The 17,543-nt window shown below is 60.9% G+C and overlaps 1 protein-coding gene across 1 annotated transcript; it reads right to left on the bottom strand.

Moving 5' to 3' along the window:
- Positions 1 to 2,198: 2,198 nt before the first annotated feature.
- LOC145539579 (ladinin-1-like) lies at positions 2,199 to 16,259 on the bottom strand. The gene is given in 12 exon segments (XM_081573645.1): positions 2,199 to 2,409; positions 2,607 to 2,725; positions 2,967 to 3,053; positions 3,316 to 3,453; positions 3,538 to 3,604; positions 4,679 to 4,728; positions 5,014 to 5,118; positions 5,600 to 5,921; positions 6,039 to 6,404; positions 7,391 to 7,504; positions 15,364 to 15,597; positions 15,805 to 16,259. Coding segments are annotated over 12 exon segments (2,268 nt in total).
- Positions 16,260 to 17,543: the final 1,284 nt, after the last annotated feature.

Below are 17,543 nucleotides of genomic sequence, written 5' to 3'. Positions count from 1 at the left end.
CACTAGATTACAAGGTCCACATGGCCAGCACCCAGGGGCCTTGCACTTGCTTGCACACCTCCGTCTGCGGCCTCCAGCATAGCTCCTGGGTCATGGAAGGGCTCGGGACAGGACGATAGTCGGACAGGAAGAAAAGCTGGGGGCGGCCTGCTCTCTGAATTCTCAGGGCCCCCGTCCTGCCTGACTCCTCCTGGGCCCTGAACTCCGGCCCTGCCAAGGGCCGCCTGTCAGTGATGCAAACTCCTCTCCGTGGGCAAGGAGAGTCTCTCCCTCTTCCCCTTTCACCTGACCTACATCCAGTCCCCCCTCAACTTTGCTGCCTTGGGAGGCCTCTCCGTAACGCGTTCCTCACCCGCTCTGCTATCGGCCTGGCCCCATCTCAGCTGAGACTGACCTTCCGTGGTCCCTGGGAGCCTCTGAGCCCAGTGGCCTGACTCGCCTCCTCCAGGCTCAGTGGCCCTTCCCGCGCCAGCAGATCCAGGGCGGGACTGGCTGAAGCCACGCGCCAGTAGCCGGCACACAGGGACAGTGAGAGGCCAGGCCGCCACCCGCTCTCCTGGTCTAGCGCTCGGGCACCCAGCTGGGCTTTGTGTCCTGGCCCAAATTCTCCTGGAATTTATGAATTGCTTTTCCTACACCCTCCCTTAACTTGAGCTACTTCAGTGGGCGCCTTGTAAGCTCAAAAATCCTTCAAATGGGACAGAATTTGCTTGTGTGGATGCCTTGGAGAGGGGTCTGGCACTTGAGGCCCCACAGGAAAAGCCTGGAAGGTTTCTGGCATCCATGGCCTGACTGTGTGTGGCCTCCAGGGACCATGCTAATGAGGGATGGACTCGGAGTGCGGGCTGCCGTCCCTCCAGCCGCTGCAGCTGGCCTGCTCCGGATGCCCTGCCCTTGCACATGAGCTAAAGTCACCTCCCCGAGCTTACAGCAGAGGAGGGGCGAGAACTCAGAGATGGCGCCTGCAGCCCTGAGGACCCGCAGGAGGCCCGGCATGCGGGAGGGTGTGTGCCACACCCAGAGGGAGCAGGGTGTCCCCTCCGCGGTCCGTCAGGCGGGCACCCCCAGGAAAGGTGCGTGCAGGGCCTTGGTGTGTGTGATGAGTGTGTGCAAGGGGGTGGGAGGCGTGGTGCTGCTCTCCACACCCTGCCCAGGCAGCCCCGATGGGCACCGAGGGCTCCCCCCAGGAGCAGCAGCGCCAGACGCCCAGACCCCCCTGGGCCAGGTGGGCCAAGACCCCTCGGGCCCCCATGCTGGGGGGAGGGCTCTGTTGTGCTGGGCAAACCCACCCTCCGGGACCTTCCCAAGTTTAGCACTCGAGCATGTGGCACCTTTCAGTCGCTTGCTGACCCGAGTTCCTGGCGGGCAGTGCTGAGTGGAGCCTGCCTCTCTGGGGGTGCCCAGCCCATCCCTCCCTGGCTCTGTCCGGGAACTCCGGGGTTGGACATGTGGAAGTGGGTGGGGGTGGCTGGCCAGGGCCTTCAGGTCCTGCTGCCCCCAGGTCCGGGCAGGCACGAGACCGCCATGGGAGACCCCCTGCTGGAGGCGGGCCAGTCTGCAGTCACAGGTGGGGCCCCAAGGCCCTTCGGTCCCTGGCCCCAGGACGCAGGTCGGGAGCCTCCCTCAGGACCAGGCCCACAGGGGGGCTGAGGCAAAGGGGGTGTGGGGTGTCGCTGACCCCAGAGAAACCCAAGCAGACACCTGAGAGCAGGTTCTAACATAAGTCTAGTGATGGGAAAGCGTGTGGACCACACACACACTCATGCACACACACATATGCCCCACACATACACAAACCCTCAGCCACACACAGCATGCAGGGCTGGCGGCACCAGGCTGGCCCTGGCTGCTTGGTCTAGACTCAGCTCAGCGTCCCCCGAGCTCGCCCGGTCCAGGAGGGCAGGGGAACGGAGAACCGGGTTTGGGGGGCAGGTGTGCTGGGCTGTGGCAGCAGAGGCTGCTGGCAGACTAATGACTGCCCCCCTTGGGACCCTGCAGCCAAAACATTCTCCCCACACCTTTTAGTCTCCACTGAAAAGCAAAGCCTCCAGAAGGAATGATTTTTAAGTTATTATTGGTCACACCTGAGAGTGAATGAGTTTATCAGCTCTTTCCTGAGAGTGGGGAGGAGGCACAGGATGGCTTGGACAGAGCAGCAGGTGGGACGTGAAGGGGAGTGAAGCAGGGACTTGGAGGAGTCAGCGCAGCTCCTCCAGCCCGGCCAGGAGGCCCAGAGATGGGGGCAGGCCAGCCTGTGGGAGGTGCACGGAGACAGTGGTGTGATCCGACAGCCCCGGAGGAGCAGCAATCATCGTGGAAGGGGTGGCGAGGCTGTGTGCAGATGCGCGGTGCCCGCAGCTGGACAAGGTGCCAGGCACGCCTGCCCCAGATGGGCGGGAAAGAGTTCTCCTGGGTCCAGGGCAGAAAGTGGGTGGGAAAGGGGACCAGTGCAGCTGCTGACCCGAGACTGGCTTCTCACACCTGCGGGACTGAGGACTGTTAGGACGAGGGGGTTCCTGGGGCGGGACAGGGACGCCCTCTCTTTCCCAGCCCCCCCCCACACTGGGCCAGAGCCCCCGGCCTGCGATGGAGGAGTGGGCACCTACCAGCCAGCCCCTGGGCCCCCGCTCACCTCAGCACCCAGTGGGGGCTCTGGCTTCTTCCTCCACTGGGACCTCCTGCCAGCTGCCGACTCCCTCTGCGTCTCTTGGTTGTGGCATTGGGACTGAGATGGGGCTCAGGCTGGCGCAGAGCCCCTGGGCCCACCCCTTCCCGGGGGAGGATCCCAGGCTCTCCTCCTCTCTGAGCTCTGACCCGCAGGCTTCTCCACGGCCGTTCCGTGTGCAGAGACCCGTGTGCAGAGCACCTCCACTGCGCTCAGGGCTATCCCTCCCCTGACGGGTCATTCTGTTTTGCGAGAGGGCCTGCAGGGAGACCGCCGAGGGGGGGGCAGGGGGGCGCGGTACCTGAGGACCCTGCTGTGCTGACTCCTGGGTCCTGCTGATCCACAGGTTGAGCCGCGACTTTACCACTCCTGAGAGCTGCAAGTTCTCCTGAAACAGAGCTCCTACCTTGGGGCCGGGCTGGCGGCTCCAGAGGGTCCGCCCTCACCACATCTGTGCGGCTCAGGCCAGGGGACCATCCCCTGGAGCTGTGTGCACAGCTGGGGTGGGGCTCAGCGACAGGAATGGCCTGGCCCTAGAGTCCGCCAGACGTACGCAGGAAAACCGGAGCTGTCCCGCAGCACCCAGGCTCCAGCTCTGCAGATCCCAGGCTCAGCGGTCTGCAGACACCTGGCAGGCCAGAGCCTCTCACCTTGCGGCTGGAGGCTGGGCCTTTTCGACTCTGGCCCACCAGCCCTTTCTCGAAGAGGTGGCGCTTGCTGGCGACATCCACAGGAGCCACAAGGAACTCAGTGCGGGATGGGCTTGCATACTTGGCGGACTCTGATCTCTGGGAGCAGAGAGCACAGGCCACTGACCCCTGATGGTGAGGCCCCCAGCACGCCCAGCACACTCCAGGGACTGGCCTGCTCACCTGTATGGCTAAGAGGTATTGCTCCAGCTTCGAGCCTAATTTGACCGAGCTGGCCGGGAGCTTCACGCTGGTGGTACAGGGCAGGAAAACAGGGCGAGACACAGCAGGTGAGGCCCTGCCCGCCCCACGGAACACTGGGCCTGCCCCTGCACCCCACCTCACTCTGGCAAAGAGAATGCGGCCTCAGATACAGACTCTGGGGGCTCCCCTGTCCTCCCGAGAATGGTCCATTCGGCAGGGCCCCCCAGGCCAGAAACAGCTGCCTTCCCTGCCCTGGGGTGTCAGTCCCGCCTCAGACGCTGCTCCCCTGTCTCCACCTTCCACGTCCCTGGCCCCCAGGCTCCCCTATCCCAGGTCAACCCCATCCCAGATCAACCCCACCCTGCCCTCAGGTGCAGGCAGCGTGAAAGCCTCACAACCTGGGCCTGACGCCCTCCTGATCCCGTCGCCCCTACCCTGCTCCCCCTGCGGCTGGCCGGCCTCCACTTGGGCCCCGCTCCAGACCCGTCCACTCACCAACCCTCCGTAAGAGCTGCCTGGAGAGCTCTCTCCACCTCATGCCCCCTGACGCCCGCCGCCCCGTGCCCTCGCCCTGCTCTCACACAGAGCTCTCCTAACCTCATGCCCCCCTGACACGCCATGCCCTCTCCACGCTCTCTCCACCTCAAGTCCCTCCGTTGCCCTGTGCCCTCGCCCTGCTCTCTCGCAGGCTCAGCTCTCCTGGCCGCAAGGGGCTCCGGCCCTCGGTTCCTGTTCGGAAGCTACAGCATCTCCGTGCCCACTGGTTCCTGCATGTCTCAGTCTGATGCAAGGGCAGAGACTCTCTCATCCACTGTGTGCTCCATGCCCCCCTCAGTCTCGCTCAGAACCGCTGGCCTCAGAGACAGTCCTGGGGCAGATGGTGTGGCCTGTGTGCATGAAATCCCCAATGCTTGACTCAAACGCACAGCCCTCCGGGGGCTCCTGGGCCCTGGGGGGGGGCGGGGTGCAGTGCTCCTGACCCTGGCGCAACCACCCCTCTCCCTGGGCACCCCTTGGCTCACGACGGCCCCTACCACCCACCCCCTCCAAGCAGCCAGACCCTCCCCTTGCTCCACCTCGGGCCTCAGCCCCGCGCAGACGAGCCCCAGGTCCCCCAGGCCCCGACCTGCTGGTTAAGGCCGCCTCTGAGCTGTCTCTCTGGGGGCTCATCTGGAAGGAGAAGGAAGATGCCAGTGAGCAGGCTCCCTGGCAGCCACGGCCTCTGCCAGGGAGGACTCAGCTGTCAGAACACAGCCCGTCCAGGGGTCTCCCACCTCCCTGTGCAGACCCCAGCCACACCCCCATGAAAGGCCCGCCTCGGGCCTGCGGCACAGCCCCTCCCATCAAGCCAGGTCAGCAGCCCCGCCATGAGGCTCCCAGATCTCGGGGTCCCTCCTGCCTGCCTCCCCACTGCCCCGAGCCCTGCGGGGAGGGGACCACAGCAGCCAGGCTGACCCAGAAGGAGACGGTGCAGGGGCTGGAGCACTGCATGGCCCTGTTGAAGGTGCGTGAGGCCCGTGTGGGCAAGGAGGCCTCGGCCTCCGTGCTGGGGGTCCTCACCTGGACCAAGCAGGGGGCGAGTCACGCTGGAGGACGGGCAGCCCAGAGCCCCCACGGGCCTGGCTCACCCCAGGAGCCACGAGGAAGGGGCAGCAGGCCAGTCCTCCGCTCCTGCCCTCTGCCTGGGCTGTGGGGGTGCAGCCATAGGCCCAGGGCCCGGCGACTGGACAGGGCTTCCGGGGGCAGGGGCCTTCTAGAAGCATCTAAGGCTTCCCTGGAGTCTGGGCCTGGTATGAGGGTGTGGTGTGGGCGCCAGGTGAGACCCCAGCTCAGTCCCCTGTCCTGCGGGCGGTGGAGCAGGCAGGGAGAGGAGACACAGCTGCGGCCAGCGTGGAGGTGGGAGGACAGGAGACAGGGAGGCAGCCAGAGTCGCCGGAAGGACTGAGGGGTGGCAGCCAGAGATGCCCATGAGGACAGGAGATGGGGAGGCAGCCAGAGACCCAAGGAGGACAGGAGGGTGGGCAGGGGGGGCACCACACACCTGCAGAGTGACAGCTGGGAAGCCACCAGCCCCGGGCAGAGTCCCCACCATGGACTCGAGTTTCTCAGGCCCAGCCCTCCGCTGCCCCACGGGGCTGGATGGGCACTCCGCTGAGGCTGGCTGCTCCCGGGCCTGGGGCCACGCTGGGGCCACGGCCCTGCCTGGGACCGGCTGCGTCTCTGGGGCCGGGGTCTTCTCAAAGATGGCAGCTTTCTCAGACACTAGTCTCTTCTCCAAGATGCTGGTTTTGTCTGGAACCGCCCTCTTTCCAGAGCCGGCTCTCTCCTCCAGCAATGCGATCTTCTGGGACACGGACCATTTACTGGAGCTGGGGTTCTCAGACACTAATCTCTTCTCCGAGACGCTGGTTTTGTCTGGAACCACCCTCTTTCCAGAGCCGGCTCTCTCCTCCAGCACCGCGATCTTCTGGGACACGGACCATTTACTGGGGCTGAGGGTCTCAGGGTCCAGGCTCGCTGCAGGCTCAAGGGTCTTCCTCGCAGCAGATGGCTTCTCAGAGCCCCGCGTCCTGCTGCCCGCAGGCGCCCTGACCACCAGGCCTCCCTCCCCCGCGAAGCCGCGCTCGGGGCTCAGTCTTTGGTCAGGCGGCGACTGCACCTGCTCCTCGGGCAACAGGGGTGGCTCCCTGGCCTCCTCCTCCGCCCCCGGCGGCTCCGGGTCGGGGGCCTCCCGCTGCCTCTGCCTCCGCTCCTGTGGCATCCTGAGGATGGCCCGGACATCCTCCTCATCTCTGGAGCCTGGGGCCAGTGGCCAGGGCCCCTCTGCTTCCTCCATGCTTGGCAGTCTGAATCGGAAGGGAGATGGGTGGAAGACAGTGAGAGGCGGGAGAGACCCCTGGCGCACGTGACCCAGGGGGACGCCTTGGGGCCGCCTGGTGCCCTCGCCCCCACCTTGAGCCACCGTCCCTTAAATCAGGATTGCTTTTCCTTCAGGCTTCCGAAGTAGCATCTGAACAAAGCACAAGAGGCTTTAAAAAAAAATAATAAACGCCTGTAAGGTGCAACCACTCCATGTACAACAAACACCGCTTCTGTGTCAGGCCGTGCCCCTTACAGATGAGGAGCAGAGACAAGCAGGGAGCTGGCCCGAGCCACACAGCGACGGGCAGGGAGCTGGGAGTGGCACCCAGGCCTCTGCACCTCCTCGGCCACGTGGGTGCAGCATAGGCCGCACGTCCCGCGGCCCCCTCTCCAGGAGCCTGGGAGCAGCACACGAGGCCGCCCCAAACCTGGCCTCCAGTAGAGGGGCGCCTCCTGCGCCTCCACCTGCCTGCCCATGGCTCGGGTGAGTTCATTTGCTGGCTCAGCCCGCTGCCAGATCTGCAAACTGGGCTTGTTCGGAGGCGAGAGGAGACTTGTCCTCCGAGTGGGCCCCATCCCCAAGGACAGGCGTGTTGGGGTGCTCAGCCTCATGGCTGGTGCTCAGACCAGCGGCGCCTCCTTCCTGTCAGAGACACGGGGTCTGCTAGCGGGAAGGGGCTGGGCTAAAGGGGCATGGTCGGCCCAGGGCCCGACGACCCCCAGGCCCTGCCCTGGCACATGATCAGCGCACTCTCCAACCGCTGCCCACCCGTTAGGCGGGTTGAGACCCTCTCTCAGAAGCGTGGAAGGCTCTTATGCTTATAAAATACCCAGCAAGAGTGGCCCGGCTCACGCACACCAGTCCTGACTGCTGTCCTGAACAGGGTGGGGCCTGCAGAAGGTCAGCTTGCTCCTCGGGCAGGTCGCTGGTCCATCCTCACCGGAACCGGGTCCCGTCTCCCACCCGCACCTCTCGGCGGCCGGGTCCTCCTCGTCGTCCGCAGCAAAGCTCAGGTTCTGGTATCACCACCAGTGTTTTCGCTCCTGTTCCTCCTCGTCCCCCAGGGTCCACTGCCGGGCCAGGCTGCAGGGGACGGGGGTCAGCCCGGCCTCGGGGTGAAGCCCAGAGCGTCCCCCATCGACATCAGGCTGCCCAGCCCGCCAGACAGACTCGCAGATGAACCAGCCATCTCCAAAGGGGAATACAGTATCGCTTCCCTCAGCGCCTAGGCACTCTGTCAGCCTCCTACACCTCCAAAAACCAGCCTTCCCATGTGCGAGAGTGAGGGCACAGCCCACTTCTGGCCCCCGGTCACTCTCCCAGCCACAGTCACTCACAGTCACTCTCACACTGGTCACTCTCCCACCCGTAGTCACTCACAGTCACTCTCACACCGGTTACTCTCCAAGCCATAGTCACTCACAGTCACTCTCACACCGGTTACTCTCCAAGCCATAGTCACTCACAGTCACTCTCACACAGGTCACTCTCACACCCATAGTCACTCACAAGCACTCTCACACCCATAGTCACTCACAGACATTCTCACACTGGTCACTTTCTGAGCCATAGTCACTCACAGTCACTCTCACACCGGTCACTGTCTGAGCCATAGTCATTCACAGTCACTCTCACAGCGGTCACTCTCCCAGCCATAGTAACTCACTCTCACAGCGGTCACTCTCCGAGCCATAGTCACTCAGAGGCACTCTCACACCGGTCACTCTCCGAGCCATAGTAACTCACTCTCACAGTGGTCACTCTCCGAGCCATAGTCACTCACTCTCACAGCGGTCACTCTCCGAGCCATAGTCACTCACAGGCACTTTCACAGCGGTCACTCTCCCAGCCAAGGCACTCTCACAGCAGTCACTCTCCGAGCCATAGTCACTCACAGGCACTGTCACACAGGTCACTCTCCCAGCCATAGACACTCACAGGCATTCTCACACCGGTCACTCTCATAGCCACCCCAGACCCCGCCTTCCACCATCCTGCCTCCAGCCCTGTGTCCCCACAGCACCCCGCCCCACCCTCCCACGGGTCATGCTCACCCACCTGCCTGCGCATCTACCTCCCCCCAACCCCCTACCCCCATTCTAGCCAAAGAGGAAAGAATCTCTGAGGAAGCAAGCTGGGCCAGCCTCCCACTGGAAACTGTGGGCTCACAGATCCACCCGCCAAACACCGAGAAAGGGAAGTGAGACCCACTCTGCACCGGGAGGGGAAGGGCTGTGACTGGATGGCCACAGAGAGACTGAGCTGGGCTGGACTTCAGAGGGGGGACTGGACAGCCTGGAGGCCGGAGGCGGGGCGCACAGGGAGAGGGCCGGGGACGGAGCCCGCAGGGAGGGAGGCGGAGCTTCCCCCAGGGCTGCAGAAGCTCCGGGCCGAGTGGGCCGGGGGTACCCGTCCAGCGCTGTCTGGACCCCGATCAGAAGGGTCCAGGGAAAGCCGCCTTCTCGCCTCCCAGCATCACTGCAGGGGAGTAAGGCCCCTGCCTGGTCAGCGCCCAAACCTGCTCCCCAGCCTCTCCACTGCCCTGTTCCTGCCTCGTCCGCCTCTACAGAGCCTCACATGCAACCACGGGAAGAGGATCACGGGAGGAGCAGGCATGTTTCCAGGGGAAAATCCCACAAATTGTATCAACTGAATGACATATAAAACTTATCTAAGAAGCTTCCTAAAGGAAAGAGGCCCCGGCCCCTGGGGAGACTTCTGCAGGACCAGGTCAGACAGCCTGCTTGATCCTCCCACCTAAGGGGGGTCACTTGCCTGCACCTTCCCAGTCCTCCTCCCTAGAAGGGGCAGGAGCCACACCACGGCCCTGACCTCTTCATTCAGGCCCAGTGTCACGTTCGCTGACCCGGTATTTAGTAAACTCACATTTTTGAGCAGGTTCTACACACAAGCGTGTTCCAGGGCTCCCTCTCTTTGGGGCACATGTCTGGATCAGGGAATCGGACAATGTGCATGGAACCCACTTGTGAACAAAAGGCCAGGAGTGACCAAGGACGAGGGGCGGCAACCCCGGAGGGGACAGAGCTCCAAGGAGATGGGTCTGCTGGTGGAGCGTATGCCCAAGCCTGGCTGGGATGTGCCAGGGGGGACGCTGGACTCAGCAGAAGGGGTGCCAGGGCGGGGGCTTGGGGACCAAGGGAGACACGGATTCACTTCGTGTGTGGGGAGCCGCTAGGAGACTTAAGTGATGGGTTCAGGACAGATTTTGAAGGCAGAGTCCACTGGGTTTGCTGAGGGGCCGGATGGGGATGGGGGCCAGCGAGGAAATGAAAATAATGAAGGAAAACTGGCTTGAGCAGCTCCTGGTGATGCTTTTAGAAGGCTGGGAGCCATCAGGGAGGGAGAGATTCAGTGAGATATCTGCAGCAGTGGTGGGTGGTGGGGGGCGGGAGGACGTGAAGAGGGAGCAAAGCAAAGAAGACGGGACACTCGGCAACGGAGGATGGAGGGGAGGAGGGAGGTGCCAGCCTGGCCGGACCGCTGGAAGGGCAAGACCACCAGGGGCAGTGCTGGGCAAAGAGGCTCCCAGACCCTTAGAAAGGGCCCGACTGGACAAGAAAGGACAAGGGGGCTTCAGAAGGAGGAGCTGGTGACGCCCAGCATCTGAGAAGGGTTAACACGAAGCCAAGCCACTAAGACAGGACCACACCTGCGGGAGGACGTGGACACAGAGACTGGTTTAATTGAGGTGTGATTTACCTATAGTAAATGTGCACACCTTAAGTGTCCTTCTTAAAGATGGACAGATGAGGCAGAGGGGAGAGGGTATCAGAGATTTGCAAAGAAAATGTGGAGAGGTTGCCCTGTGGGGAGAGAAAAGGCGACGGGACAGGGCACATCCACGACGGTGCCCAGAACACGCATGCCACCAAACGTGGCGCCAGGTGTGGGGGCACGGCGCTCCTCCTCAAAGGGTCACCAGATCTCTGCCTCACGCAGGAGCATGAAGGGGCAGCAAGCCCTAGGCCCCACACCAGCAGCCTGCCCACGCCTGGCCGTCAGGCTCGCTGACAGTTCAGACAGCCCCCTGCCTGTCAGGGCTCATCTCCCCCCAAGTAGGTGGGAAGGGCTCCAGCCCAGACCCCACGGCCTTGATCACAGAGTGAAAACTGGACCGCCCCAGGCCTCCGCCCTCACTCACTCCACAGGAACCCACGGCTCCTCCAACCAGGCCCCGATGCCCTTGTCCAGGTGAGAAAGGCCCCGGGATGTGGCTTCCTCTGGGTCCACATAGTCAGCCCTACCCCTGTGGACCCTCCCTCGAGTCCACAGTTTGGGGTTGGCTATGCCCTGCAGAGATGAGGGGCCACTCCCCACAGGGAGACTGGCCCACAGAGCTGGGACTCCCCCCCACACCTGTGGCCAGGTAGGGATGGAACGCCCAGGATTCCCTGGGCCTGAGCAAGCCTGTTCCCACACAGGCCACTCAGCCCTAGGGGAGCTGCTGGTTTGTCGGTGGAACCTGGGTCAGGGAGCGTGTGATCTGTCAGAGCCTAGTCTCGGGGAAGTGACTCACCCCAGGCAGCTCCTTGCTGGAGGGTGTCAGCCCAGGCATCCTCGAGTGACCCCCAGCTGTATATCAAGACCCCACTGCTCACCTCGGTGACATGGTCACCCACCAACCACAGCCCCCAGTGCAAGAGAAATGTTATCTCCACCAAACAGAGAGCTACCCCGCTAAAGAGCAGGAGAGGGAGAGAAGGACAGGAGGGGCGGAGGTCAGGCTCCCGGGGGAGGGGGGGGTGGGTGACACCCCAGGAATGAATATACGGTACCCAAAGGCACAGGGCAGTGCCAAAGAAAGTTCAAACTTCTAGATAATTGCATTCATTTCACGTGCTGCTAGAGTTATGCTCAAAATCCTCGAAGTTAGGCTTCAACAGGACGTGAACTGTGAACTTCCAGATTGTGAAACTGGGTTTAGAAAAGGCAGAGGAACCAGAGATCAAATTGCCAACATCCTCTGGATCATAGAGAAAGCAAGGGAATTCGAGAAAAACATCTACTTCTACTTCATTGACTATGCTAAAGTCTTTGACTCTGTGGATCACAACAAACTGGAAAATTCTTTAAGAGATGGGAATGCCAGACCACCTTACTTGCCTCCTGAGAAATATGTATGCAGGTCAAGAAGCAACAGTTACAACCTTACATGGAACAAAGGACTGGTTCAAAATTGGGAAAGCAGTACATTAAGGCTGTATATTACCACCCTTATAATAACTCATATGCAGACTATAATAACTTATATGCAGAGCACATCATGCAAAATGAAGCTGAATGAATCCCAAGCTGGAATCAAGATTTCCGGGAGAAATATCAATAACCTCACATATGCAGATGACACCACCCTTGTGGCAGAAAGTGAAGAGGAACTAAAGAGCCTCTTGATGAAAGTGAAAGAGGAGAGTGAAAAAACTGGCTTAAAACTCAACATTCAAAAGACTAAAATCACGGCATCCAGTCTCATCACTTCATGGCAAACAGATGGGGAAAAGGTGGAAGGAATGACAGATTTTAATTTCTGGGCTCCAAAAATCACGGTGGATGGTGACTGCAGCCATGAAATTAAAAGATGCTTGCTCCTTAAAAGGAAGTCTATAACAAACCTTGATAGTGCACTGAAAAACAAAGACATCACTTTGCCAACAAAGGTCCATGTAGTCAAAGTTACGATTTTTCCAGTAGTCATGCATGGATGTGAGAGTTGGACCATAAAGAAGGCTGAGCACCAAAAAATTGATGCCTTTGAATTATGGTGCTGGAGAAGACTCTTGAGAGTCTCTTGGACTGCAAGGAAATCAGACCAGTCCAGCCTGAAGGAAATCAACCCTGAATATTCATTGGAAGGACCGATGTTGAAGCTGAAGCTCCAATAATTTGGCCACCTGATGGGAAGAGCCAACTTATTGAAAAATATCCTGATGCTGAGAAAGATTGAAGTCGGGAGGAGAAGGGAACGACAGAGGATGAGTTGGTTGGATGTCATCACCCACTCAATGGACATGAGTTTGGGCAAACTCTGGGAGATGGTGATGGACAGGGAGGCCTGGTGTGCTGCAGTCCATGGGGTCGCAAAGACATGACTGAGGGAGTGAACAACAACAAAGGGCCCAGAGCAGTGCTCAGCACTCAGAAGCACACGTGGTGGTGAATACAGTGACCAGTAAACCAATAAAGAAAGGAAGCAGTGAGGGCTCTGATGTGCCTAGACAACACCGGGTGCTCACAAGCACCATTGACAAGAGGCCCCCACAACCTCGAGGAATGAGGGTTCACCTCCATTCTGCAGATGAGGCTTCCAAGGCTCGCAGGATCAACAAGGTACCCAAGGCAGGATGTCCAGTAAAAGAAGGAGCGGAGGTTCCCAGCCAGGTCAGCCTGTTAACCACAAGGCCCAGTGCCAGGAAGGAAGCCCTGGGAGGCTCCACATTCTCAGGAGCCCAAGAGCTGAGCAGTCAGAGGGAGTGAGGTGCCTGGGAAGGGCTGGAAGGTGTGGGACTCTCCAGCCCGGCTTGAGCTCTGGCGCAGCCTGGGGAAGCTTGTTTGGGGAGACCCAGCAGCCAACAGCTTGTTGTTTAGAGCGCCAGGGTCGGTGCACGCCGACACCCGGGGGTCCCAGCCACGGCCACCAGCTGAAGCTGAAGCCCCAGCAGCCGCCCCCGCCTGCCCCTGCCCTCAGCACCTAGCCGGCATCGGGACACATGGCCCACTCCATTCCAGGCAGGCCTGTCAGCCCCCATGACCATCCTTAGAGGAAGGGATCTCCTGTTCCCTTCTGTGGTACAGGAAACTCCCTGCCTGCTGTGCAGGGGAGAGCAGGTTCAGCTCCGTCCCCCAGGCCCTTCTTTCTGAGTCTGCCCTGCCCTTGGTCAGTAGCTGAGGGCAGGGGTGTCCCTGCAGGCAGGTTGACCAGCAGAACCCTTCCTTCCTAAGGGAATCGCACCAGAAGTCCACTGTTCGACAGGTGAGGGCTCAGCTGCCTGGGGAGGGTTAGCAGGGGAGGGCGTGGAGGCTGCCCCAGGCTCAAAGGGCAGGATGTGCAGACCTCGGGAGGGGAAGAGGGGGTTCAGGCTTGACAGCAGGCCTTGCGACCTGGGGCCAGTGTGCTGCCCGAGGGGAGCAGGCCTCCCCATGCGAGGGGCCGCTGTGCATGGTCAGTGAGGTCCCCTCCATCCCTGACGGTCTAGGGAGAGGTGCTAGGGAGAACCAGCTGGCTTGGGAGGTGGCAGGGCTGCAGGAGGCCAGGAGGGGAAATGATTAACCCCCCGCTGCTCTGTCCTGGGCACCTGACCCATCCTCGACCCCCACGGACAGGCCCGCCCTTCCTCGTGGGGAGGAGAGGGCAGGGCACCAGGCTCCCGTCCAGGGCTGGGCGTCTGCATTTCGACCTGGTGCCAAGGATGGGGGTCCCGCTGGCCCTCCACTGCCCACCTGGGCCCTGCCTGGAGCCACGCTCCTCGCCCCCTCCTCAGCGCCCCCCACCCTCACCTGGGAAGCTCAGTTGACAGTGACTCACAGCCCTTCCCTCTGCCAGCTGGGGCTTGTTCCCGGGAGTGGGGCGGAGGGTCCCGGCTCCAGCTGCCTCCTAGGTGACCACTGGCAACACCTGCGGCTGCCCAGGGCGCTGGGGAGGCAGGGCGGGCTCCTCAGGGCACTCCATCCCACCCCTGCAGCCACAGGAGCCCAGGCCTCTGAGCAGAGGGCCAGCGAAGTCCAGGCCCCGCTCCATCGCCCTCAGTGGACATCTGAGCGGACGCAGACACCCAAGGCCCAAACGACAACACCAGAACCTCCCAGCCACCCAGACTTGTCCACACTGCGCAGGGCCCACATGAGCGTGTGCACATATACCGGAACACAGACAGGCCCCGCCTGGAAGCACAGACACTCCTGCATCAGACCCACATGCAGAGTCCAAGGCCTTGACGGCCAGCCCCACCCTCTGCACAGACCCTCCCTGGGTGTGACTGGCCTCTGAGATGCCGGGGCCCTGGCCAGAGCACCAAGCGCCTCCTTTCTTAGGACGTATCCTCCCCCTCTCCAGACCCCACAGGCCTCTGCACAGCAGTGAGGACAGAGTCCAGGGGGACCCCAGCCCTGGGAGGGTGCTGCCATGGGGGTCCCTGGAGCTTGGAGCCCTTGGGGGTGAGGGGAGGGGAGGGTCAAGGTCCTGATGGGAGGGCCTGGGAGGGGCTGCCCACACCTGCAGAGGCAGACTGGCCTCACCCCCAAACGCCCGCCTGGGGCCAACTTCTACCAGCCAGAGCCTTCAGGTCAAGGAGTAGGGGCCCAGCTCCTGCCCATCCACTACATGGCCCTCAGTCTCCTGGGGGTGGAAGAGGGGTCAGGAGATGCTCTTGGGGGCACCCCAAGAGGAGTTCAGGGGTCACCAATTGCATGAGGGTGGTCCCTCCTCGACACCCACCCCCAGGCTTCTCACCCTGACTAGATGTCCAGCAGACAAGGACGAGACACCCAGGCCCCGGACCCTTTAAAGGCTCCGCTCCTGAGTGAAGACTGAAGCGCAGATGTGGAGAGTGCCAAGCGTGAGGTTTCCCAGCCCCGACAGCACCCCCAAAACGCTGCGCCCAGAGCCTGAGCCTCATCCCTGGGAGGGCACCTGCCCGCTGGGCCTACTCACTGACCCTTCAGGGCACTGAGGCCGCCTCCCCCCGGGATGGGCCTCTCAGACTCTCCAGAGAAAGACAGGCAGTCAGGGGCGGCTCAGAAGCGAGACTTGGGCATTTACCTCCGGAACGCCTCCCCAGCCCCCAGAGCGGCCTCTCCAGGCTAGTCAGCTCTCCGCAGGCAGCCTCCTAGGGCCTGAGTCCCCAAGAAGGAAGGAGGGCTGGAATGCCCCGGGTCTGCGCGGCGTGCGCCGACCCTGTGGCCCCGGAGCAGTCAGGACCCTGGCTCACCTGAACAGAACGGCCCAGCTCTTCCTGCTGACCGACGTGCCGTCGGACCGCCGCGAGTGCCGTTTGCTCCTCGCAGCCTCGCGCCCAGCCCGCGGAGCAGGTAGGCTCACCTGGCCTCTTATCCCGGACCGCGCCCGCGCAGCCGCGCCGCCAGCCGCCTCGGATTGGCCTGCGGGTGGGGGCGGCGCGGACGGAGCCTCCCCGGCCCCCACCCCGGCCTCCCGGCCCCGCGCCCTAGACCGGTCGCCGCACCGAGAGACAGACGGACGGATGGACGGGTGGACGGGCGCCCAGGCCGCGCGGGGCAGGGCGGCCGCCCAGGGTGGGCACCCAGAGTTCCTGCTCGGAACCTCTCGAACCAGCCCGTCTGGCCGTCCACTCCCGCGGGTGCCCGACCGGGAGTGGGGTGCCCCGGGTCAAACCCGCTCTCCGCCCGCCTACCAGCTTGACCACGCGAAACCCAGCTGGGAAGCGGGCGGGCAGGCGCGCAAATTGGGCCGGGAGCCAGAGCTCTCCCCAGGAGCGCACGGGGCGCAGAAAACTGCGGGCACGTCCCGTGCAAAGCCCGCCCCTCCAGAAAGAAGAGCCGGGATCCCTTCTGCATACGCAGCGCTCACGGCTCCGAAGAAGCCAAGGCTTCGGAGGCGCGCTTGGACTTTGGGCTGGCGGGGCAGGGGGTTGAACCCGGCCGGCTTCCTCCGGCCGGCCGGGAACAGCGAACAGTGGAGTAGCGCGGGAGTTCTGGAGCGAGTGAGGGACCACCTGGCTCCCTTTAGGTGCACATCTGGCTGCGCGAGCCTCCTATCCAGCAGGACCTCAGTGGACCAGGGAGGGTCAGTGCCTAGCAGGGGAATCTTGTCTTCCCTGCGCATCAGAACTGCAAGGTCAGCGGCCATTGTTGTGGCTTCCAGAGGAATGAGGGGCAAACCTTGACACCAGTAGGAGAAGACAGGGGTAGGAGGGCTGAAAAGACCTGGCCTGCTGGGTCAACCCAGGCAGCTCTCAGCTGTGCTTTATGTGAGGGACGTAGTGCCAGAGACCTGACTTCCTGTCACGATTATGGGAAAGTGAGAGTCTTTATTTCATATGTCAAAGTAAAAACTGATCCTCAGATTAACTTTGTGGAACATCTGATCACAGTTCCTCTTTCTCCTTAAAATATATGTCATCACTTAAGTAGCGATCAAAAATTTGATGTTTTTAAAAACATTCTAAGAGAACGTGTCAAAGCTAGGGTTATGTTTACTATAAGTAAATGCATTTATTTGGTAAAAATTTCTTTGGAATGCTTAGTGGGTTCCCAGTGGGAATATGCTACTAAGGAAAAGAAGCAGACATGGAACTTAGATGATGTTGGAGGAGATGACAGTAAATGCTGGGGCTGTGTGTGGAACATCCAGGCTAAGTACTCTAAGGGTGAGGTTGCTCTGAGTTTATAATAGGAGGGTCTTTGACCTGGAAGAATGAATGAGGGAGGATTGATACAAAAAAGATGCTCAAGTCCCTTAAATAAAATGACAGAGTTCTTGCATAGAACACCCCACCCTACCCTCTTATATACTTTTAATCACCTTAATTACTTATAATGCCTAATGTGATGGAAATGCTATGTAAATGTTGCTGGAGTGTAGTGAATTCTAGTTTACCTTTGGGAACTTTATGGAATATTCTCCCCAAATATTTTGGATCTGCATTTGGTTGAATCCATGAAATCGGAGCCCAGGATGCAGAGCGCTGACCACATCATGAATCATACTGGTCACCAGGACCACAGAGATACACAGGACGTGGCCCTTCCCTTACAGGAGTTGTAAACATGTCTGCACATCACCAGTAAGACATGGTGGTATGTGTGGCACAATACAGAGCAAATATAAGGCTCTGTGTTGTTCTAGAGAGAGACTGGTTATAGTAGGGGTTGAGGTGGGCGAGGCAGGCTTTGCAGCAGTTGTATCTTTACTTGTCAGTATCCTTTTGTTGCATCATATTCCAAAAGCAAAATTTATCAAACCCTCAAGATTGACCAACCTGTCATCAAATCTTCTTTCCCTGCTAAAAGAAGTTTTCTTGGAGGAACTAGTCTTTGCTAATTAACCCCACCAACAGAAATACACACCTTTCAGAATAATCAGTGAGTTCAAAACAGAACCATCCCTTCACTTAAAAGTTGATCAGGTTCT

Source organism: Giraffa tippelskirchi, chromosome 2 (genome assembly GCF_054371585.1).
Source record: "Giraffa tippelskirchi isolate mGirTip1 chromosome 2, T2T-mGirTip1v1.2.pri, whole genome shotgun sequence".
NCBI classification, from domain to species: Eukaryota; Metazoa; Chordata; class Mammalia; order Artiodactyla; family Giraffidae; genus Giraffa; species Giraffa tippelskirchi.
This window is presented reverse-complemented; position numbering and strand designations above follow the sequence as displayed.